The 24,027-nt window shown below is 40.3% G+C and overlaps 2 protein-coding genes across 2 annotated transcripts; both read right to left on the bottom strand.

Moving 5' to 3' along the window:
• Nucleotides 1–10,696: 10,696 nt before the first annotated feature.
• On the bottom strand, nt 10,697–13,539 carry LOC128425163 (beta-1,3-galactosyl-O-glycosyl-glycoprotein beta-1,6-N-acetylglucosaminyltransferase 4). The gene is made up of 3 exons (XM_053411690.1): nt 13,098–13,539; nt 12,947–13,009; nt 10,697–12,865 (listed from the first exon to the last, which is right to left on the bottom strand). Exon 3 carries the CDS (start codon nt 12,862–12,864, stop codon nt 11,557–11,559), a length of 1,308 nt encoding a protein of 435 aa, XP_053267665.1. The 5' UTR covers nt 12,865; nt 12,947–13,009; nt 13,098–13,539; the 3' UTR covers nt 10,697–11,556.
• A 6,322-nt stretch (nt 13,540–19,861) lies between these two features.
• Nucleotides 19,862–23,354, bottom strand: LOC128425321 (beta-1,3-galactosyl-O-glycosyl-glycoprotein beta-1,6-N-acetylglucosaminyltransferase 4). Its single transcript, XM_053411880.1, has 3 exons — nt 22,769–23,354; nt 22,619–22,681; nt 19,862–22,537 (listed from the first exon to the last, which is right to left on the bottom strand). The coding sequence occupies exon 3, from the start codon at nt 22,534–22,536 to the stop codon at nt 21,229–21,231; it is 1,308 nt and encodes a 435-aa protein (XP_053267855.1). The 5' UTR covers nt 22,537; nt 22,619–22,681; nt 22,769–23,354; the 3' UTR covers nt 19,862–21,228.
• Nucleotides 23,355–24,027: the final 673 nt, after the last annotated feature.

The following is a 24,027-nucleotide window of genomic DNA, read 5'->3' on the forward strand; positions in this document are numbered from 1 at the left end:
ATTTTTCATAAGATGAAATGATATTTCATCAATGGACGTACAAATTAGTGTGTGAACCGTACATTTCAATGCGTACATGTCCAACAATGAATTCAACCCAGGGAAAAAATGTGGAAGAAAAAATTACCTTAAAAAATCCTTGAAGATTACCAGGGTCAACACAAATATGTATTTTCTTAATAGTATTCCCTTGATGCCCTCTCTACAGAAAAGAAAACACTATATGATATACTTAAGTATTTAGAATTTGACCTTTGGTATTAAATTAATCAGCTGTTTTTTGTTGGAGTCACATTTAGACATTCAGAAAACAATTTAAAATGCCCGGAGCTCAAAGGAAGAAATGATTGGTTTTTCAGATCAGCATGTGCCCACACAGACAAACATAAAATACATAAAAGCATACGACGTTCTGCAAAGAGGAAGTGGTTGAGCTGAGAGAATACGGATGTTAGACTGAGGGAAAGTAACCACAGCATCAAATACGTATATGTAAATGTCAGTTATATTCTTTGTGATTTGTTATCAGTACTACACAAAATTATTTCTATGAACACAGACACAATTTGATCCCTACAGTCGCCACACTAGTCACACTATATTGTTATTGGAAGACGATTAACATTATTATGGTTTTGCTTGGGCACCTGAAAGCTCAAAATCTTGGTTGAATAAACTGTACGCTGACTAGATGATAGTATGTGTCTCTTGAAGCGAAATTAGGTTTTTTCTTAACCTTAACTGAAGTGCTTATTGTGTTTGAACCAACCCACACACAACTCACAGTCACACATTTTGGTTTCCGGAGTCATAAATCCATCTATCTATCTATCTATCTATCTATCTATCTATCTATCTATCTATATATATATATATATATAGTGTGTGCTGCATGCAGTCATAATAGTAAGTATATACTTACTGAAACACAGAGCTATACTTAAGGATATGGCCACTAGAGGGCTGTGTTACTTGCATGTCTCTTTGGGGCAGTGGCTGAAATAACAATAACTTTGCATTTTTCAAACAAAGTTACAAAGAGCTTTATAAAGCAAAATGAAATGCCTTTATGATAGATACAATAAACACAGATATGAACATTGAGCAAGGTAAACACAACAAGGACATAGAAAATAAAGTGAATACAGAAGACAAGTCTGCAGCATATATATAGCAGCACCTAGATAAACACAGGCATCCTGTCCATCCTCCCTCTGCCAACATTACGTGGTTTGAATAGCGTGTCATTTCCCAGTCTCTGGCTGAGCATCGAGTGACACTCACACAGGTAGCACACATGTCCCAGATGTCGGCCAAACATCGTACTGCAGCTTGTTTTTTCAGAACTCTGTTTGTTTGTCTGCACTCTTACACATTTCATTGTATTTCAACCAGGACCACTTTAGTCAAAATTAATGTGATTTCAATATTTGCAATAGTTACACTGGGCAGTGGTTGGTTGCATGTATCGTGGCTCTGTTTTGGGACCTCCCTTCCCTTCCACACATCAACACATGACACTGATCAGGTCAGATGCAGTATTGAAATGAGTTGCTGTGGAAGAATTGGATTGTGAAGTGGGTTTGCAGTGGCAGCAGGAAGGCTATAGGCAGCTAAAGTAGCTTAAATAGAGCGTGCAAAAAGAGGGTCTGTGTTGAAACCTGCTGGACTATAGACTATAGGTGAGCTGGACTTTGTGACCCGCCTGAACTGACGCTGTGCTCACCTTTTTTCTCGGGCCAAAGGTTCAAACACAGCAAAGCTCCCAATACCAGGGGAGTTGCTACTTAGTGGTTATTAGTAAGACAGACCGGTGGAACTTGATTAACTGTGAAGGCGACAGCGGGAAAACTCAGCGGCTCACTCCCTATCAATTCAGCTTGACCAGTCTTTGCTGGTTCGCCTCAAGCAGATACAATGTAGATAAACAGCCTAATGACAGAGCTCCCATATGTGATGACCCTCCCACTCTGTGTCTACCAGTTTTGCTCTGGTGTTGTTTCCCCGGAGCTTGGGGACTCATTTGCTCAAATCAAACGCTGCATGGCCTGTCTCTCTGCCTTGGTTTTGGCATCCTCCCCAACCTACCTCCTTATTGCTGTCCTCTTATTCTTCTGCGACCTCTCTCATTTTGTCCAGCATTGAGCCAAGGAGGTGATAAGGTAGACAGGTGACAAAGTAACAGTCAGCTGCTTGTAAACCCTTGCGTCATTTATCTCAGCATGTGCTTTGCTGTATATATCAGCAAATCATATGGAAGCATCTCTGCTTCCTCTCCGGTAATTTCTGAAGCTGCAGTGACATTGTACGTGACAGATGTCGAAAATTTGTCAAGATAAAACACAATAGAATGGACGTGCTCTCAAATAAATATGATCCAAAACAACGGGTGAGCAATTTCGCTAAATACACTGATGGCACTGGTTCATATTAACTCAGAAACTTCCCATCTTCCCTTCGTGAGGCGATTCTTGCAATTCCTTCAAGCAAGAGCAGCACTCAAAACAATATCTGTGACAGTTGGAGTGTGTGCAGCTGTGTAGTCTGGCTGTGAGCCTGGATCAGGTCCTGGCTTGTAAACCTTGGTTCAGGTGAGAGAGAGAAAGAAGTGGCCACAGTCGATCAACAAATCCTACCATCCCCATCTTTTTGAATTAGAGCCTGGATCCTGGTTGTCTCTCAGCCTCCTGATTAACACAGAGGGAAGTTTACACTGCAGTGAAGCTGCTCAAAGTACTTCTCTTCGTTAACAGAAATTCATTGTTCAATTGAATTTGTAATATAGCTTTGGCCATGAAAATAAGATATTTTCATTCTTTTATTTTATTTTTGATTACTGTACAAGTTTATGATTGTTTTTGTTCCACATAACGACTCTTGTTATACAGTTAAGACAGGTACTAAAGTAGTAGGGAAACTCATCAGTGAGAAGATCATGCTGTTTTCTGATGTGGAAACACTTTAATCTGAAATAATATTTGAACAGCACCAAGACACTCCCTGTTAAACTAACATTGCTCGGCAGCAATAGTGAGACGATATGACGTGGCTCTCTGTGAGGAGGTTTAACCTCGGTCAGAGAATCCTTTGCCGTAAGATGGTTTGTTTATATCTTTAAGTGAGTTGGACATATGCAGGTGGTGCAGGTGTGTGTAGGTCTGAAATAAACCTTAGGAGATGGAGTTTAATATTAGTTTCAACATACACAATGCTATTATACACTCTCTCTGATGTAAATGCAAAATAAGAAAACAGGTAGAGCTGCATCTGTCGTCTTCAAGCGGATTTCTGTGTACTGAATATAATATACAGCTTTATAACTCTGTCACTCCACTGCCAAGACTCCACCTCATATTCTAAGTTCTTGGCCTTGACAAAAGTGAACGTAATTGCTCCAAAGTCCAGCTGTGTGCATATTAAAACTGTTAATGGTTCAACCGTTGCATGAAAAGCCACCGAATAGAAGGAGCAGCATTGTTCTATATTTCTGTGGAAAGACAATCCATATTGTTTGAGTCACGGTGTACAGACCGATTAGTTTTGTTGTCTTTTATCAGTGTGCACAATGAACAATACCACTACTCTCAGTCGGTCGCAGCAGAGCAATGCAGCCTGGAAGGAAACCTGACACTTCTGAGAAACAAGGTTATAGCAGAGGCTACCGACAGTTAATTATGGATGATGGCATGACTCGCCTTTTTCTTTGAACCGACAATTTTCTCTGCTCTATTTTTATAAAACCTTTGCAAACCGCTGATGTTGAAATGAGGAGCAAGAGAGAGGGAGCCATCCAAACATCCACCCCTCAACAGTGTTTGTGAGGTGAACAGGTAGATGAAAGGTACAAACTCTGGGGTTGTGCCAAGGAGCGGTTTGCTTTCACCGACCACCTGATCAGTGCCACTCTGTTGCAAGGAGACTTGTGCCTGGAACACACATCACTTCAATTTCCGGATTCCGCACACAACCGAGGACTGCCGCATGTTGAACAAGGCCAAGCTCAAAGCAGAACTACCTCTGATGAGAACAGTGAGAACAGTGAGGTCAAGGCTTCAAGGCACTGACTCTGATCCAGTTCTTCATGAACCTTCAGTTCAGTGAGACTCTCAGTCTTCTCAAGACCCTGATCACTACACCCATGACGAAATCTGAATCAGAGGAATGCTCTTCTACTTTTAAAGATGCCTTCCTGTAGAACACCATGACACGGGATCGCCTGAATGCTCTGGCTATGCTCTCCATGGAGGAAAAAAACGCATCAGAAACATTCCTGACTTTAATAAAAGGGTCATTGATAGGTTTGCCACTCAGAAGGACAGAGGGGCAAAATTCCTGTACAAATGAGATCTCACACAGACACACAGACACACACTGAAAGAGACGGACAGAACACACACACAGAAACACCAATGCTCACAGAGACAGACACACACAGTTTCCCAACTGTTTTTTTCTTTGTATATGGTTGACCTTTGCACTGGCATAACAGTCAACAGCATTTCCAACTAATGCTAAGCGTTAAAATAAAAATGAGAATTGATTACAGGTTAAGTTTGCTTGTGTTTGTTCAACATGCTGTTGTAGGTATTTGTGCAAGCACGGTTCATATTTGTAATACAGGCATTAAATAATTAATGATAATCTCACAGAGCACTGGTTTCCAGCTGTTTGTGTTAACTTGAATTGGGAGAGGCTACTGAAAGTAAATGAATATAGCTCAGCCACACCTGCAGGCGTCAAAAGATGAGAGGGAAGTGAGAACGGTCACTTGTTAGTTACTTTCATTCTTATCAATGTTTTGGATTTATAATGTTATTAATCTTAATATATGTTATAAGTACGTTTTACTGTCCTCTGAATGCAGTCTGATGGATTTTATAACACGCAGGGTCACAGTCGCTTGCCTGAGTGGTGTGTGTTTGTGTGTTTCCATGAGCAGATTCAGGGGAAAACTGTATTCAAATTTAAATGTTAAATTTAGGAAATAATCTATAAGAAAAGGTACAACATACCTTAAAATATTTTCAATAGACAACCTCTAACCAACCTACTTTGTAGACCTTTCATACTTGGTAAGTATATAGTATATTGTATTATAAGTGCTGGTCTTAAGCATTTTAAATACCCTTTTTATACTTAAGTACTTATTTAACTATAACATGAATTAAGACAACTGTGTGTTATCATATAATACAAATCTATTATATGAAAACAAAGTCCTGCTACAGGATGAAGGTTTGACATGTAAATTGCTTGTACAGTTAAATTTTTTATTAATTATTAAAATCTAACATGAAATTGCAAATGTGTTGTTACTATATTTACTATATTTGGTGTCTGTAAAGGGTTAGTGTATAGTGGTCATCTTTGTCAAACAGCCATTTATTCCAGTTTACATTGGGTTATTTTATTCCAAACATCTTATTTTCCATCTACTGCTCACCAACAATGTATGTCGCTGTATCCCACAGATTTAGTATTAGATTGGTTAGGGGAGTGTGTTGGCTTGAAAAGTATAATTTTTGTGTCAATGAAATTGATTTGATATGTTCTGTATATCAGTTTTGTTTGTAAGATGATTTAATGGTTTGAATAAATGTCACCTGAATATCATGCAGTTTTATTTTGAGCATTTTATAGACATTTTAGCATAGAAAAAATTAATTAAATGTATATGATCATTTTTGTGTTATTTTTAACAACTTTCTGTGTTGAAATATGTAACACACGTCATGTGTTAAATGTTCTAACACACAGATTGTGTTAGAAGCAACGTGTCCTTAACTAGACACACTAGTGTTTTAAAAATTAACATGTGTTTTGTTACTTTTAACACATCTGGAGTGTACAGCTTCTGCATATTCACATGCAGAATTGGTTCATAGAGATTCATTCGTCCCAAACAGAGATGTTTACTGCAGTGCGTGTCTCCTCATGTTGGTAATATCAGGACTTACATATATAGAGTTCACACCGATGTGTTACTTCCTCCAGTTCTAACAGCAGCAACAAGATGGTCCTTCACAGCTTCTCCCTCTCAATGAGGTTTCAGCGTCTTTGCTTTTAGCTCGCTCACCACAAGCCTTGCATAACATTTCCCCCTTACGGAATGAGGTCCTGTGGAAGCTGCGTGTTGGGCGAACAAACACTGCATAGCATTAACTGTTGGAAAAGGCAGTTTGACCTTCCTGTTTAGCTGCATGTTTAAGAAACTTGACTTTGACCAGAGGTTCCTCATTCCAGTGCTAACGTCTTCTTCATTGCGAACAAAAGTTGCTGCAATTAAATACAAAGTTTTGCTTGTAAATGAGTTTTTTTTCAGTCTTGACTACTGAAAATGAGATTGAACATGACTTGGAAAATTCTCCAGAGGCAAGTCTGCTCTGTCACTGTTGTCAGACAGCGCCTAGCCATGTAACCACATCCTGCAATTACAGTCAGGAAGGCAACAGCCAACTGAAGATGGATAAAACAATGACACAATAAAAAAAAAAAAAAAAGGCTGGGTGGATATCATGGTAAGATTGTGAAATGTTAACCACTTACAATTACAATGCCGTAGTTTAAAGTTTCATTTATAAGAAAACAAAGACCACAAGTGTCTTAACCAAGGAAATCTTAGTCGAAAAATGCCCTTAAGGTCAAAACTACATCCAGGAAGCCAGGTTTTTCATTTTTCTTTCGGCTGTAACTTTGGGTCCAGTCCCAATGTTCACCCTCAAGGACTCACATTGAGGCACATTCCAGGTGAGTCAGTCTCAGGGCTCAGACTTTGCTGAAAGGAATTACCCACGGTTCTTAGTATTGTTTTGGCGTGGGCAAACAAGCAAGGATGTAAGGAGCAACTAGTCCCAACTTTGACAATACAAGAAAACATTTGTTTAATTGAAAATGCGCGGAGACGGGCCTCTATTGCCAAGCAACAAACACAACGTCCTGAAGCCTTCATTGCGATTTCTTTAAACCTGCTGAAGTGGACTCTACAGTCTCTGGCTTTTATCAGTTTGCCTGCTGCCTCACCAGAAAGAACAGGACAATAGACCTCCTGTATGCTAACGTGAGGGATGCATACAATCCCCCCCCCCCCCCCCCCCCCCCCCCACACCTGCCCCCACTGGGGAAATCAGATCATAATCTGGTCCTTCTAGCTAGAGCCTGAGTAAAAGCCTGAGTCCTGCTTTGAGTCCACTGACTGAGTGTGCTGCAGGAACACATAATCAGGACATACAGGGGGGCATACCTTACATTATTCATTACCTGGACTACTGCATGGAAGTTGTTGTTCCAACGCAAAACTTTGTGTTGCTTCCCCAACAACAAGATCTTGGCGCTTAAAGATGGAGACAGGAAAGAGCTGAAGTGGGTTCAGGGGGAAGTCAAGGTCCAGCCACTCTTACAGAAAAGAAACTGCAGGACAACCACATGAAGGAGGTCTGGGAGAGTATGGGAACCTTCACAGGGTGCAAAAAGAAGAACCGCAGCACAGTAGATGGAGTTGTGGTGAGATCAACCGAGTTCAACTACTTCCTCAACAGGTTTGATAGCCCTGCGGCTCCTCCTGCTGCTTTCTGTCCCGTCCTCCTTCCGTCACCTCCCTCATCAGCAATAGATCTTCCTCTCCTCCAAACTGCCATAATGGACAAAGCAACCTCCCTCCCTAGGCAGCATGAAGAAGAGAGATGCTGCGCGGCTGGACAGTCTGGTGAGGAGAGCTGGCTCTGTGGTGGGCACGGAGCTGGAATCCCTCATATCAGTGGCAGAGAAAAAAGGACCCGAAACATACTGCTGGACATCATGGACAGTACAGACCATCCCCTGCACAGAACACTGACCGGGCAGACAGGCACATTCAGTGGCATACTAATGTCTCAGTCCTGCTCAACAGACAGACTGAGGAGGTCGACTGGACATCTCCTCTCAGATCTTTATTAGATTTTACGTATTTCAAGTTTAACATTTGTACTGTTTTCACTTTTTCTTAATACACTTGTACCTGTACCAGCAATTTGTTAGTTTTATCTACCTATCTATCTATCTATCTATCTATCTATCTATCTATCTATCTATCTATCTATCTATCTATCTATCCATCCATCCATCCATCCATCCATCCATCCGTCCATCCATCCATCCATCCATCCATCTATCTATCTATCTATCTATCTATCTATCTATCTCATGTCAAGTTTTGCATAAAAGAATGACTTCATTTCTCTAAAATTAAGTCTCATTCACTCTTTGAGTCAAAGGCCTGGAGCTTGGTTATACCAGGCAGTCGGTCCTTCTAGCATTAATTGGTCATGAGGAAAGTAAACAACAAGAACTAAAAGGTCCCTCAGTTGCCAAATGAAACCGTGGCCACAAAAAGCTGTCCTGTTCCTATTTATACCATTTCAGGCCTTTGCTGCCTTTCCCACTCAATCACTTACCAGCTGATGTTAGTTAGGTCTGTGAGGGTTCAGGGCTTGAGTCCCGAGGGGGGACATTTAGATTCAGCTCCACAGTAGACACATTGAGCTGTGCCGGACTGCCAGGCTCTGCTGCCAGTAGACAAACTCTGAATGTACCGCCTTTTCTTCGAGTATCAGACAAATCTTCTTTTGCTTTTGGAATAAGATTCCTGAATGATACACTTTGCAGCCAACATAAGCTGCTTTCAGGCATGCAACGAACTCCAGAGATCCTCCAGACTTATTGGCCGGGAAAAGTCAGCAGAAAGTCCACAGGAGCTGATGTGAAAACACAGCAAGATATCCTCCAAAGGATTCAAAGCTGGTGTGTTGATGAAGTTTCTAACACACAGCAGACGTAAAAATGAAACAAACAAAATTAACACAAATATCAGCGGATGGAAAACTGGTGTAAGCCACCGGCTAAGGTGTCAAGAGAGCTTTTGGCTACACCAAGGCCAGTGTTGATGTGCTGTAAACAAAAACATGTGATCTCCCTGAACCGAATAAATATGTCACGTCCTGCCCGTGCCTGCACCACCCCTCGCCTGAATGCTCCAGAGGTTACTGTGCTCTGTGAATGTGTCATGTGAACATCCTCTGGTGTGGCCAAAAATAATATTGTGATAAAAGTATTTGCAATATTTCAATAACCATCACTGTAAATGTCTTTTGATTAATTTCTTTAACATTTAAAGGCTGATTTTAGCTCCTGAGTGAAGGCTGTGGTTTTTAACTTTTCGTTACGGATTGAAAAGCTGAACATGGTATCAAATGAGGTAGATCAGTTATGTGTTACAGCGTTATATTGTTATATAATGAACTTTTTTTTATTGCTTTTGATGACAATAATATTAATTGCTACAACACCTGACCTTAAACTTTTACTGGTGCACACAGGTGTAGTGTTCTCAGGTCCGATAATCATTCACTAACCCAGAACGTCCCCTGACATTAATAATTTAATGGAACCTAATAAACCCTCTTGACTTTGTCTGAATAGTTCCCTTTGTGCTGTAACTAAACTGCAGCAGCGTGGAGGAGAGACAGAGCACTGAAGGTAATGACGCTACATGTGATACCGTTATGTTAACAAACACCCCGCGTGTGTAAGCTGATAGTTTCAGTATGGATCGATTTACTCATTATCTATGATCATCAGGGGACACAAACCAGCACTGTCCAACCTACTTGAGAACATACAGGATATACAGTATGTGTAACAGCTACTTTTAATGTCTGTGTTCTTGAATTGTGCTCCTCAGCTTGTTAACCTTTTTATCACTGTTTCCTGTCCTGTGGTTTGTTTCAATGACTGTTTGTGCTCCACTTACTTGTTTAACAAACCCCGTGGTGAAGCGATGGAAACATCGTGTCGTTCCAACCCTGGCCATTAAGGAAGTTAGATTTCAAAGTAATAGTTTTATCTTTGCAGAAAGGGAAGATGAATTGTACTTCCTATTGGCAGCCAAATCTGTTTCCCATCAAGTGCTGTAAGAAATGTGTATTTCTGTTTAATACTTCTTCATTGTGGCCTCGGCAAACAGGTTCACTTAATGATCACGAAATCATACTAATACACTGAAATTAAGTTTACTTACACAGACATTTCAGTCTCTTCACTTTCTCCCATTTGCATCACATGGACTGAAAGGACAGACCTAAATGCATCCAAACGCTTATTCATGCATGGTCTGGCCAAGCCTTTACGGGGGCCAAAGTACAGTTTGATTTAAGGGCCACTTCCGCTGCTTCTAAGCTGCCAGCGCTTTCAATTATTGTCTACTTGTGACACTCATACAGTAAACCTATAATGGTTGTATTAAAGTTGCTCAGAGTTTTACCTGTTTATATCAAATAGGCATCTGTGGAACTAGCAAGTATGCATGTTGTGATGCAATTTAAAAAAAAGTGTTAACTTCATGGCCGCGCTTGACTTGTGACATGGGTTGATATGAAAATTTACCGTATACACTCCCCTTTTACTCAAAAACGTGCTTCACTTAATGTTACTTTACTTTAATGTTTGAGCGTCTCCGTGCAGTATATGTTAATGATAGTGTATGTCTTGGATCTTTTATCTGAGAGGCAGATGACGCTGGAAGATTGCTCAAACCCGTTTTTCTGTATATTTTGTCACACAGCATTTAATTTCTTGTTGAGGGACAGTACAAAACCACTATTAATTTAAGCATAATTCTTAATTTACATATTATTATGTACAGTACAGAAACAATGGCAATTCATTTATTATTACATGCATTTATTTACAGAGGATTCTGTATTTTGAGTCTCAAAACAACTGATAAATTGGGAAACTCTTATGTAACTAAAATCTTTCCATATATGTCAGAAGAATTGGAACCAAGTTGGGGCATGTTAGGTCTCAAATGTAACCACTTATTACGTTATAATTACATTATTATTATTATTATAATTATAACTCATCCCCCTACCTGTATCAAAATACCTGCTTTTCTTGATTATTTTAGCTCAATTTGAATTCCGTTTTTAATTCTATCCAACTCAGTGCTGCTACTAAGTGCTGCTACCAAGTATTACTGACCAAGAGCTGCAATGATTATTATTATGATGCACAGTGCAGCGGCAGATATCCATGCAAGCAGGTTATTGCTTTCCCCTCTCTCACCCCTCAGAAGATATACTTATGGAGCTCATTAGCCAAGGTCAAGGTCTCCAAAGATATGGTCTGAAGTAGACGTTTTCCATGATGTCCCTACAAATAATATAACTTATCTTGATTAGATAATCCCTATCACCAATCATTTCACCTTACAGTATAAATGGCATCATGAGATATTGAAATTACATTATTTCAAGATAAGAAAAGTTAGTATTTCCTGAGTGGGGTATACACACAGGGTATGCATCACCCCCTGATACTTTTCTTTTTAATTATGTAAAAAATGGCCTTCACAGTTGCTTTGAACGTACGTTGATATGATCTTTTGTCTTATTCTGTTTCAGAATCAATCTTTTATCTTGACTGAAAAAAATGAAAGCTGAATTTTGGCCTTTCTTGTTTTTACATCAATCATTAACTGACTATTAAAGTTGTTACAGATTAATTCTCTGTTGATTGTTGTTACTTTGGTGAAACCTTATTACAGGTTGAGGATGCCACTGACTGAAACAACTTTTGTCTTTCCTCCAGCTTCTCCTCGAGGCACTGAATTATAATTGGGTCCACTTTGGGGTCAAACTTATTTGCGAACAAGTGGCCATAGTTAAGCAGCCAACGCATCTCTGCAGCACCAAAAATGCAGACGCTGCGGACGTGTACCCCGGAGCAAGGTGGGTACAGGTGTTCTTCCAAGTAACTCCACTTCACCAGCCGGGTCCTACTCATCAGATCAGTGACATCCGGCTCAGATCGGGGCACCTCCCCGGGGACACCTGGCAGTCGCACAAGCGTGGCCCAGAAGTGTTCATCTGGGGAGTAAGTGTCCCCTGACCAGACTAAAAAATCCTTCACCACCTCTGAGGAGTTCATATGCACAACAAAGTCCCGTGACAAGACAAAATAGGCATTGCCAATAAACATCTCGATGCCGTGAGGGGGTGGAGGCTTTTTCTGCTCCGTCTTCATCGGCATTTTTTGATATTCATGTGGGATATCTTTCAGCTCGTAATGAAAAGAGTACCTCATTTCCTTATAGGGAGTGGGTCGGCTCGTCTCCAGCATATTAGCCCCCTTTAACTTCTTTAATTCAGACACCAGCTCTATATTGGTCTTGAGGGGAAAATCTTGGCCACAGAGGTTGATGACATACCTCCACTTGACCTCTGACCTCAAAAGGTCAGACAGACAGTTGAGATCAGCTTGCAATCGAGTGATGCTTGCGTAATAGACCAACTCTCGTTTGGAGGCAATGAAGACGTTGGGAAAACAGCTTACCAGACCCTCTATGGCAGAGATGAACTGAGGTGAGGACTTCTGGTCGTAGTGAATACAGAAGATGTTCCCTGGTGAGTACAGAGCTTTGATGACTCTCTCCACCATCCATGCAGATTTATGCACAACCAGGGAATAAGCGAGAGGGAAGTCTCTCTCCTCCTCTGAGACACACACCTTGTCATAACCTCTGGACTTGATGAATAATGGACAGTTTGACGTGAGGCTAAAAAGACTTTCATCCTGATCCTCCACGACTTCTTTCCATCGAATCCTCAGAGATTTACCCACCTCCACAGGGTCCATGTCATATATAGCCGGGCAGCTGATATTGTACCTGTGATGTGTCTGCACATCATCTGAAACTTCCGGGGAAGTTGAAGGTTCAGGGATGAAGCTGTACTTTACTCTGACCAACAGCAGGATATACACAATCAGCAGTGACAGAGTAGAAGACAGGATCTTCCATTTTTTGATATTTGCAAACTTTCTTCTCATTCTGTGATAAAAGAGAAAACATTACGTTAGGGAGCAGAGGCAGAGAATTGTGGATGAGACTTTACGGTGCGAACGCACTCACCTTGATACACACGCTTGTGCCGGCCAACCGAACGCTTTACAACCCGTTTCATCAAGTTGCACTCTAAAAGTAAAAGTAAAAAGCAGGATGCAGTCAGATCGGATCGCTCCTGTAAACTTTAAAAAAAGATATGGGATGATCAGCAACTTACCGATGTCAGAAGAAACACTAGATGTGGACATTTGCCCGAGGTGCCGTGCCACTTTTACGCACGACTGCGGCTACATCTGTTGTCAGCATCATTTCTAAACAAATCTTTAATCCATCCAAACTCCAACAGCAGATGGAAATCCAGAGTATAAAGATGTCCAGACGGGAAACAACACGCTGTTAATCACAACTCGTGTTGTGTCGGTGTCTCGAGAGGAGGACAGAATAATCCGGAAAGAGGAGGGAGGGGCTCTGGAAACTGCTCTCTGCTCTAATATAACAGATAATAGTTGAATAATAATATATTACTTTTCTCGTGTTTGCACCGGTTCGATAAAAGCCCCCAGTGAATCGTTGTGAAATGTAAAAGTGACTAAAGGTTAATAGCAGATCCTCGAGTCATGTGCAGTTACCACAATAAGAGAGAGTAAAAGCGGAGGCGCTCAGGGGAATTTCAGATCGTTTAACTGGCTTCCTCATCCTGCAGAGTAACATTTATAAGTGGGACAATTATCACCAAGGAATGTCCATCCACGAATCACACTTTAATTCCGTGTGTGTTCACACTGCGACCACCATCGGACGGTGTGTCGTTAAGACAGCGAGGCATTAAGAGACCTCTCGAGATGAAAACTGTTTTCAACACACGTCGACTTTAAATTACAAAGTGTGATGGAGGAGACTGAGCAGGCCCGGATCTAGACTGCTCGGATTGGGGCTGGCACTTACACATTTTGGGGGGGCACCTTCTCACACTTGAGAGAGTGTTGAGAGTTTTCCCAAGTTTTAAAGAACTCATCACAATACAAAACTCAGCCAAGCGTCATATAATAATGATACCATCTATTATTAATAATTAATTATTAATCATCATAATAATGAATATTAAATAATCTTTTCTTTTTTTTAAGCGCCACGCACAGACGAGCACTGCCAAACTTAGTTATGCCTGTGAGGAAGCATACATGCAGGTGATGAGTTCCAGTAAGGACACCGTGGTGTCACCGTGCAAAAATGCCAGTGTCTTGTCACCAGGAGTACCTGTATGGGTCACCGACGCTAAGACGTCTGGAACTGTGATCCAGAAACATTCTACTCCGAGGTCTTATTTGGTGGATTTACCTCAGGGGGTGGTGAGACGCAACCACCTGCATCTAATACCTCTACAGACGCCTACACAAGAGAGAAGACCACCACAGCAGCTCACGTCAGAGCAGGCTCCCATGTCGCCTGCCGTGACACCTCCAGTTTTACCTGCAGAGACTCCCAATTTCAGAACTAGGCCTGGGAGAGCCGTCATTGAGCCCACTCGGCTTAACTTGTGAACTGAAATGAAGTGAAAGAAATCTCTGAAATATATGTTGAGTTATTGTTGTGTTTTGGTGTTATGGTTATGTGAAAGCTTAGTTGAAGCTAATAACTGTAGTTAAAACACTTTATGTTACAACGTGATAGTTCAGGGAACAACGGTTGTTTAATTAATGCACTTGTTTCATATAAGTTCTAATGCTCACTAAAGTGCCTAACATTGTTTTCCTTACAGGGTTCGAAACAACAGTTACTCTTTGTTATCTTTAAAGGGAAGATGTGATGTTGTTCAATGTTACTCGTATTAGATGATTGACATGTGGGTTTGACCAATGGGGAAGCCCTATGTTGGTGTGCTGGGGACCAATGGGATAAGGGAGTGAATGTGGGGTGTGGGAGCGGGAGTCGGAAGCAGGATCGAAATAAAACATGTCAACATCAGTACACAGTTATCTCACGCGCATTATTCAGCAAACTTGTCAATAAAGGTATCATTGATTTAAAATATGCTAAAATACCAGTTCAACAGCCTGGATCGCTTTACTAAATTAACAAACTGTGAACACCTGGAGGCTGTCCTCTGTGTAGTGTTTTGTTATTTTTGGAAGAATCCGAAAGCAGAAAAAACTTATTTTCCACTGGGAGACCTGAGGGTGATCGAACTTCTTTTTTATGAATCGATATTTGACCATTCAAATGGAGATTGTTTTATTCAGAGACTAGTTTAACCCAGAACTACGTCCAACCAGAAATTCAGAAACCAGGAACTTCTGACTGGCTGAATGCAATGAATGTGATTGGCAGATTCAAATGGCACAGAACAAAGCTGAACAATTGGTTGGACAGAGTGGAAATTTGGTAGGTCTGAACCATCTCAAACCGATTCCCCAGGTTGGACTACTGAAACTGGACTGACAGAGTATTGACAGTGTTAGTGATGGATTATTAAATCTGTTATAGGAAGTAATTTATGTAAATACTATTTCAATTATAAAGGGAGTCCTCAGGTAAGTTTGAACTGTGTACCTTTCGGAGGGCTGGAAAACAGTTGGCTTGGTTAATAAGATACGGAATGAAGAGGAAATAAAATGTACACACATACAAACACGCATACACACACACATCCATACACATATACACACATGCACACATACATACATAGTTACTGTGCTTTCTGAAATATAAGCCACCACAGTCTTCAATGTATAGTGGCCTGTGTGAGAGAGAGACATAAAGAGAGAGAGGGAGAGAGAGAGAGAGAGAGAGAGAGAGAGAGAGAGAGAGAGAGAGAGAGAGAGATAGAGAGAGAGAGAGAGAGAGAGAGAGAGAGAGAGAGAGAGAGAGAGAGAGAGAGACATAGAGAGAGAGAGAGAGAGATGCGTCAGGTGTATATATTTAGAAATAAGGCGGCAAACTAGGCCCCTCTGGTGGCAGCAGAATACAAAGTTTTGTTTCAAAACTTCTGAGTTCCTGTTTTCTAGTTTTTCAATGATTAAGTGACATGGTTGAACCACTGAGCACGAAAGGAAAACAAATGGTCCTCTGTTGTCACTAAGTCGTCACTTAGTGCTTGCTAAAGATCCCAACTTACATTAGAAATAACTTGTCCTTTAGAATGAGATTTAACTCTATTTTAAATTTGAAACATTGAACTTGTTAAGTTTTTTCATGAAAAAATCACTCGCAGAATGCAGTATTTTGTGACATCACGTATATTGAATATCTTTTATCTTTATTAATTCGTTTCTTGCCATGTATTTTGTGAAACACGTTGTGACCTTGTCCTATAATACTATTACTACTTCTACTACTACTACTTCTAATAATAATAATAATAATAATAACCATAATCATAACCCTAGCAAAGAGTTTAGCAGAGTGATGTTGGAAAAGGTGAATTAAGTCTTTCTGGCTGCAGTGATCCCAATACTATTAATATATTCCTAATATAGGTACTTTATTCTTATTAGTTTTCATGTTTATTCAACAATTTATAAAAATTGACTCTGACCACCACGGACATCGCTTATGCGTCACCCTTCAAACCCCACCCCTGACGTAAGACGTAATCATGACGTAAGGATTTCCGCATCGCCATGTTGGTTTGGTTTCAACAGAAAGAATTAGCCAGCTAGCAAAGCGTTTTATGGGCGAAAGGCACTGATATGACAGAAAAGACCCGCCACTGACCTCTGTGAAACTTATCTTTACAAGTACGTGAACTCAGTCTGTTGTGTAAGTAAAGTGTTGGGACCCTGTGCGGGAGTATTGTCTACTTGTGACACTCATACAGTAAACCTATAATGGTTTTATTAAAGTTATGTTTCGTGTATTCTTATTTCAGCAATTTGTATTATTTTACTAGATGTAGTAGAGCAGTGGTTCTCAAATGGGGGTAAGCGTACCCCTGGGGGTACTTGAAGGTACTCCAGGGGGTACGTGAGATTTTTTTTAAATATATTTCAAATTAGCATCCATTCAAAAATCCTTTAAAATTTGTTATTTAATAAATATTCAATAAAATATAAGTTTAAGTTCATGAACTGAATTTTATATTCAGTAGGCTATTCAATTTCATTAACCTAAAAACCCAGAGTCTCCCCCATACCGATGGCTTGACCCAACCTGGCACACGCCACCTCTCATCACCTGTCATCACTGCAGTGCCGCCTTGAAAACTCTGGAGTTTGGGCTGAAGCGAAGCAGCAATGCCGCTGAAACACGGAGGGACAATTGCCAAAGAAGGCGAGACCAGAGCCAGCAAAATTCCGTCAGTATTCACAAGAAGGTCGAGACTTTAACTGATGTTTTCAGGTTTATTTGAAACTTCCCTAAAACACACCGTGAGAGCTTGTGCCTCTTCGGAGGGGCGCTGAATCACAATTTTCCGTTGTGAAGTTACAAACTCATAACAGGAACTCCGCGTCTCTACCGGAACACTTTCAAAATAAAAGCATTTAATAAAAAAACGGAAATGAAATTGTCTGACCTTAAAGCGAGCAAATATTTCACAATAAAAATAACAGAAAGATACTTCAACAATATTAACAATAACAAAGTTTGGGTAATTAACACTTTGTGTTTTTTCTATGGGGAGACATTAGCCACAGTGGCATTAAGGCAACACATCTTCAGCGGTATCTCCAGACAAAACGTGAAAGTCATGTTGGTAAACCACTTGAGGTTTTTTAAGAGGAAGTTTCTGAATTCAGGTCATCTCAAGAAACGATGCGAAAAGCCTCCCCGAAGCAAACGGAAACAAGCTACCTGTCACTTATCAGGAAAAACTCCTGGAAGTGTCATCTGACCGTGGCCTCCAGATGAAGTTTGCCACATCCACACTCACAAAGTTTTGGGTGTGTGTGAAGCAGGAGCACCCACACCTGGGACGGAAAGCTTTGGAGCAGCTACTACCCTTTGCCTCCACACATTTATGTGAGGCCTCCTTCTCTGCAATGAGTGTGATCAAAACAAAGCAAAGAAACAGACTGTGCATGGAGAAGAGCTTGATCACAGCAGTTGCTTCCCTGCCACCAAGACTGACAAAGATCCTCAGTGAAGCATAAGCACAAGTCTCTCACTAAAATGTAAATGCAAAAGCACTCACTCAGCTCAATGCAACAATGTAATCTTAAGTGCTATCAGTTTGTAATTTAAGATAGTTAGTATTCTTTTCGATCCATAAAGAAGATGTAGGATGATACATATTTTAAAAAAATATTTTGAGCTAATCGTTTATTTAAAATTAAGTTCATGATTTATTTTTTGTGAAGAAGTGTTTATCTATAATAAAGTTCATGAGTTCAGTTTGAGAACATCTTAATTATGATCCAAAAAAAGGTCACTTTAAGTTGATAATTATTTTTATGTGCACAAGTCTTTATTTATAATTGAGATAATTATTTATTTACTTTAGTTATTTTCATATCATTTTATTTCCAAATAGTTCAAGAGGGAGAGAGAGTGTCTAGTTACAAGGTTTATTAAAATCAGACACTAATGGCACAGCACTGTGTATTGCATCTTTCTTTCAACCAAAAATGCTTTGCGCCTGTTAGGAGGTAGGGGAGAGCGGGGTAATGTGGGACATTTTTTACATTTGCTCCCCTCTAGGCGAGCTAAATTGATATATCAGTAAAATTGACACATTTCCCATTAATTCAGGATATTTTCTAGGAATGGAAATGATCAGAATGTCTTCAGGACAAAGGGCAGTGAAAATATGATTGTTTTAAAAAAAGTGGTCTTGTGTCCCACTTTACCCCGTAGCCGGGGTAAAGTGGTCCACTTACTTTTTCCACTTTAAAACTACCATAACAACACATGTTGTAATAGTTAAAATCCTGACAGCTAGATGACAACCGCACATTCCAAAACTAATATCGGACTAGTAACAGAATCATGGGGATTGGTCAATTAAGCACATTTATGATTGTTATGATTCATGTGATCTCTACCTTACCTGCACATTGTTTCTCTGTCCAATTGGCAGGGACAGGGATATTGTTTTTCTCTGCGTATTCAAATGCCAGTTCACGGCACTTAACTGGAGCAAGGCCATGGAACTGGTCAGCTAGTTGTTTCAAGTGTTTGGCAAGCTCCTCCTCCATCTCATCTGTGAATATTCTCTTTGCCTCAGCTACTGCACCCCAGGCTACTGATTTTACTTTCCCTTTTTCTTTTTTCTTAATGAATCTTTTGAGGGTTGTCTTGTCAATATTTCTATCCCTTCCAGCTTTTCTTAAGGACTTCTTTCCTTGCATGACCTCAGCGGCTGCACTCTCCATCTCTGCGAGGGGTGTTTGGCCTCAAGTTATCTTCCTGGTGTATAGTTTCTTGGCATGATGGCTTTTCTACAATGTTTATGACATTAAAAATAAAACATATATAATGTTATATAACACTAGAATATGTTTAAGACTAAACTTAACTTGTGCTTCATGGTGGGGTAAAGTGAGACACTGTCCCACTTTACCCCACAGCATTTGTCCCACTTTACCCAGAAGCCACAATTTTAGAAAAACAACATCTCTTATCAATTCAGGCTAATCTTCAGCTAGCATCAATCACATGGTTTTATATGTTGGAAGTTCATCAACATGTATGATATAATTTTTTCTACCTGAATCAATTTGTTTTGACACAACAGTTGATTAAGTTCAAAGCAAGAAAATTTACTTTTACATGCAAAAAACATTTTTTTGTGAAAAAACATGCTTTCCACAGCACCAGCACCAACTTCTCCTTCATGGCAAGGGGGCAATGGGAGGGGCTTGAAAACATAATGGTCAAATGACCATAAATGTGTTCCGTTGCCTAGATACAGGGGGTGTTTCACATCACCCGGTGTCCCACATTACCCCGCTCTCCCCTATATGTTGATGATAGTGTATGTCTTGGATCTTTTATCTGAGAGGCAGATGACGCTGAGAGATTGCTCAAACCCAGTTCTCTGTATACTTTGTTACATAGCATTTTTAATTTCTTTTTGAGGGACAGTACAAAACCACAGTTAATTTAAGCATTATTCTTCATTTACATACTATGCAAGTACAGAAACAATGGCAATTCATTTATCGTTACATACATTTATTTTCAGAGTATTATGTATTTTGAGTCTATGTCAAAACAACTGATGCATTCAGAAACTATTATGTACTACAATCTTTCCATATATGTCAGAAGAATCTGAACCAAGTTGAGGCATGTTAGGTCTCAAGTTTAACCACTTATTGCGTTAAATTACATTATTATTATTGTAATTATCATTCATCCCCCTACCTGTATAAAAATACCTGCTTTTCTTGATTATTTTAGTTCAATTTGAATTCCGTTTTTTATTCTATTGACCTGGTGGAGAAAGTAACATCTCAAACCCTGGACAAATAAAACTAAAACTGTTTGCATGGATAAACACCACAAAAAAGTGCCTTTCAGCAAATTGGGTGAACTGATCTTTCGAGGTGACAGGTAGTCATCATTGGAAAATCTGAGCCTCTGAAGCCTTCGAAGTTGGTTGAAGCGTCTCAAATGAACACAGTGCTGCTACCAAGTATAACTGAGCAAGAGCTGCCATGATTAATACACAGTGCGACGGCGGATATCCATGCAAGCAGGTTAATGCTTTCACCTCTCTCACCCCTCAGAAGATATACTTATTGAGCTCATTAGCCAAGGTCAAGGTCTCCAAAGATATGGTCTGAAATAGAAGTTTTCCATGATGTCCCTACAAATAATAGAACTTATCTGAATTAGATAATCGTTGTGAAGAAAATCACAATACGGTCAGTTAAAAATGCATTATTCCATGTATCCCTGCACCATATAAGACTATATACACAACCTAAAACTTCCTCAGGTAAAAATGATGTAACCATGATCATATGGTAGGAATGACATCGTCATGACTTTCCAATGCAGTCAGAAAATTATGTCATATAGTTATTAATGTATAAACTTTTGCTACCTTGTAAGAGCTATTTAGTTATTTAGATTGACCAATCATTTCATTTAAAAGTATGAATGGCATCATGAGATATTGAAATTATATTATTTCAATGTAAGAAAAGTTAGTATTTCCTGAGTGGGGTATACACACAAGGTATGCATCACCCCCTGATATTTTTCTTTTTAATTATGTAAAAAATGCCCTTCACAGTTGCTTTGAACGTACGTTGATATGATCTTTTGTCTTATTCTGTTTCAGAATCAATCTTTTATCTTGACTGAAAAAAATGAAAGCTGAATTTTGGCCTTTCTTGTTTTTACATCAATCATTAATTGACTATTAAAGTTGTTGCAGTTCAATTCTCTGTTGATTGTTGTTACTTTGGTGAAACCTTATTACAGGTTGAGGATGCCACTGACTGTAACAACTTTTGTCTTTCCTCCAGCTTCTCCTCGAGGCACTGAATTATAATTGGGTCCACTTTGGGGTCAAACTTATTTGCGAACAAGTGGCCATAGTTAAGCAGCCAACGCATCTCTGCAGCACCAAAAATGCAGACGCCGCGGACGTGTACCCCGGAGCAAGGTGGGTACAGGTGTTCTTCCAAGTAACTCCACTTCACCAGCCGGGTCTTACTCATCAGATCAGTGACATCCGGCTCAGATCGGGGCACCTCCCCGGGGACACCTGGCAGTCGCACAAGCGTGGCCCAGAAGTGTTCATCTGGGGAGTAAGTGTCCTCTGACCAGACTAAAAAATCCTTCACCACCTCTGAGGAGTTCATATGCACAACAAAGTCCCGTGACAAGACAAAATAGGCATTGCCAATAAACATCTCGATGCCGTGAGGGGGTGGAGGCTTTTTCTGCTCCGTCTTCATCGGCATTTTTTGATATTCATGTGGAATATCTTTCAGCTCGTAATGAAAAGAGTACCTCATTTCCTTATAGGGAGTGGGTCGGCTCGTCTCCAGCATATTAGCCCCCTTTAACTTCTTTAATTCCGACACCAGCTCGATTTTGGACTTAAGGGGAAAATCTTGGCCGCAGAGGTTGATGACATACCTCCACTTGACCTCTGACCTCAAAAGGTCAGACAGACAGTTGAGATCAGCTTGCAATCGAGTGATGCTCGCGTAATAGACCAACTCTCGTTTGGAGGCAATGAAGACGTTGGGCAAACAGCTTACCAGACCCTCTATGGCAGAGATGAACTGAGGTGAGGACTTCTGGTCGTAGTGAATACAGAAGATGTTCCCTGGTGAGTACAGAGCTTTGATGACTCTCTCCACCATCCATGCAGATTTATGCACAACCAGGGAATAAGCGAGAGGGAAGTCTCTCTCCTCCTCTGAGACACACACCTTGTCATAACCTCTGGACTTGATGAATAATGGACAGTTTGACGTGAGGCTAAAAAGACTTTCATCCTGATCCTCCACGACTTCTTTCCATCGAATCCTCAGAGATTTACCCACCTCCACAGGGTCCATGTCATATATAGCCGGGCAGCTGATATTGTACCTGTGATGTGTCTGCACATCATCTGAAACTTCCGGGGAAGTTGAAGGTTCAGGGATGAAGCTGTACTTTACTTGGACCAACAGCAGGATATACACAATCAGCAGTGACAGAGGTGAAGACAGGATCTTCCATTTTCTGAGTTTTGCAAATTTTCTTCTCATTCTGTGATAAAAGAGAGAACATGACGTTAGGGAGCAGAGGCAGAGAATTGTGGATGAGACTCTACGGTGCGAACGCACTCACCTTGATACACACGCTTGTGCCGGCCCACCGAACGCTTTACAACCCGTTTCATCAAGTTGCACTCTAAAAGTAAAAGTAAAAAGCAGGATGCAGTCAGATCGGATCGCTCAGGTAACATTTAAAAAAGCAATGTGATGATCTGCAATTTACCGATGTCAGAAGAAACACTAGATGTGGACATTTGCCCGAGGTGCCGTCCCACTTTTACGCACGACTGCGGCTACATCTGTTGTCAGCATCATTTCTAAACACATCTTTAATCCATCCAAACTCCAACAGCAGATGGAAATCCAGAGTATAAAGATGTCCAGACGGGAAACAACACGCTGTTAATCACAACTCGTGTTGTGTCGGTGTCTTGAGAGGAGGACAGAATAATCCGGAAAGAGGAGGGAGGGGCTCGGGAAACTGCTCTCTGCTCTAATATGACAAATAAGACTTGTAAAATAATATATTAGTTTTTCTCGTGTTTGCGCCGGTTCGATAAAAGCCCGCAGTGAATCGTTGTGAAATGTAAAAGTGACTAAAGGTTAATAGCGGATCCTCGAGTCCTGTGCAGTTACCACAATAAAAGAAAAGTTAAAGTAAAAGCAGAGGCGCTCAGGGGAATTTCAGACGGTTTAACTGGTTTTCTCATCCTGCAGAGTAACATTTATAAGTGGGACAATTATCACCAAGGAATGTCCATCCACGAATCACACTTTAATTCCGTGTGTGTTCACACTGCGACCACCATCGGACGGTGTGTCGTTAAGACAGCGAGGCATTAAGAGACCTCTCGAGATGAAAACTGTTTTCAACACACGTCGACTTTAAATTACAAAGTGTGATGGAGGGGACTGAGCAGGCCCGGATCTAGACTGCTCGGATTTGGGCTGGCAAATTACATCAAAATAGAAAAATATGTTAAAATACCAGTTCAACAGCCTGGTTAGCTTTACTAAATGAACAAACTGTGAACACCTGGAGGCTGTCCTCTGTGTAGTGAAAAGACAAAAACTCAACTTACTTTCCCGTCGGGGACCTTAGGGTGATCGATCTTCTCTTAGTTTTGCTAAACATCCCAACGGACAGTAGAAATGACATGTCCTTTAGAATGAGATTGAACTCTATTTTACATATTTTGAATCACAAAGGATGTGTAGGAATGACATCGTCATGACTTTCCAATGAAGTCAGAAAATGATGTCATATAGTTATTAATGCATAAACTTTTGCTACCTTGTAAGAGCTATTTAGTTATTTAGATTTACCAATCATTTCATTTAAAAGTATGAATGGAATCATGAGATATTGAAATTATGTTATTTCAATATAAGAATAGTTAGTATTTCCTGAGTGGGGTATACACACAGGGTATGCATCACCCCCTGATACTTTTCTTTTTAATTATGTAAAAAATGCCCTTC

Source organism: Pleuronectes platessa, chromosome 19, assembly GCF_947347685.1.
Source record: "Pleuronectes platessa chromosome 19, fPlePla1.1, whole genome shotgun sequence".
NCBI lineage: Eukaryota > Metazoa > Chordata > Actinopteri > Pleuronectiformes > Pleuronectidae > Pleuronectes > Pleuronectes platessa.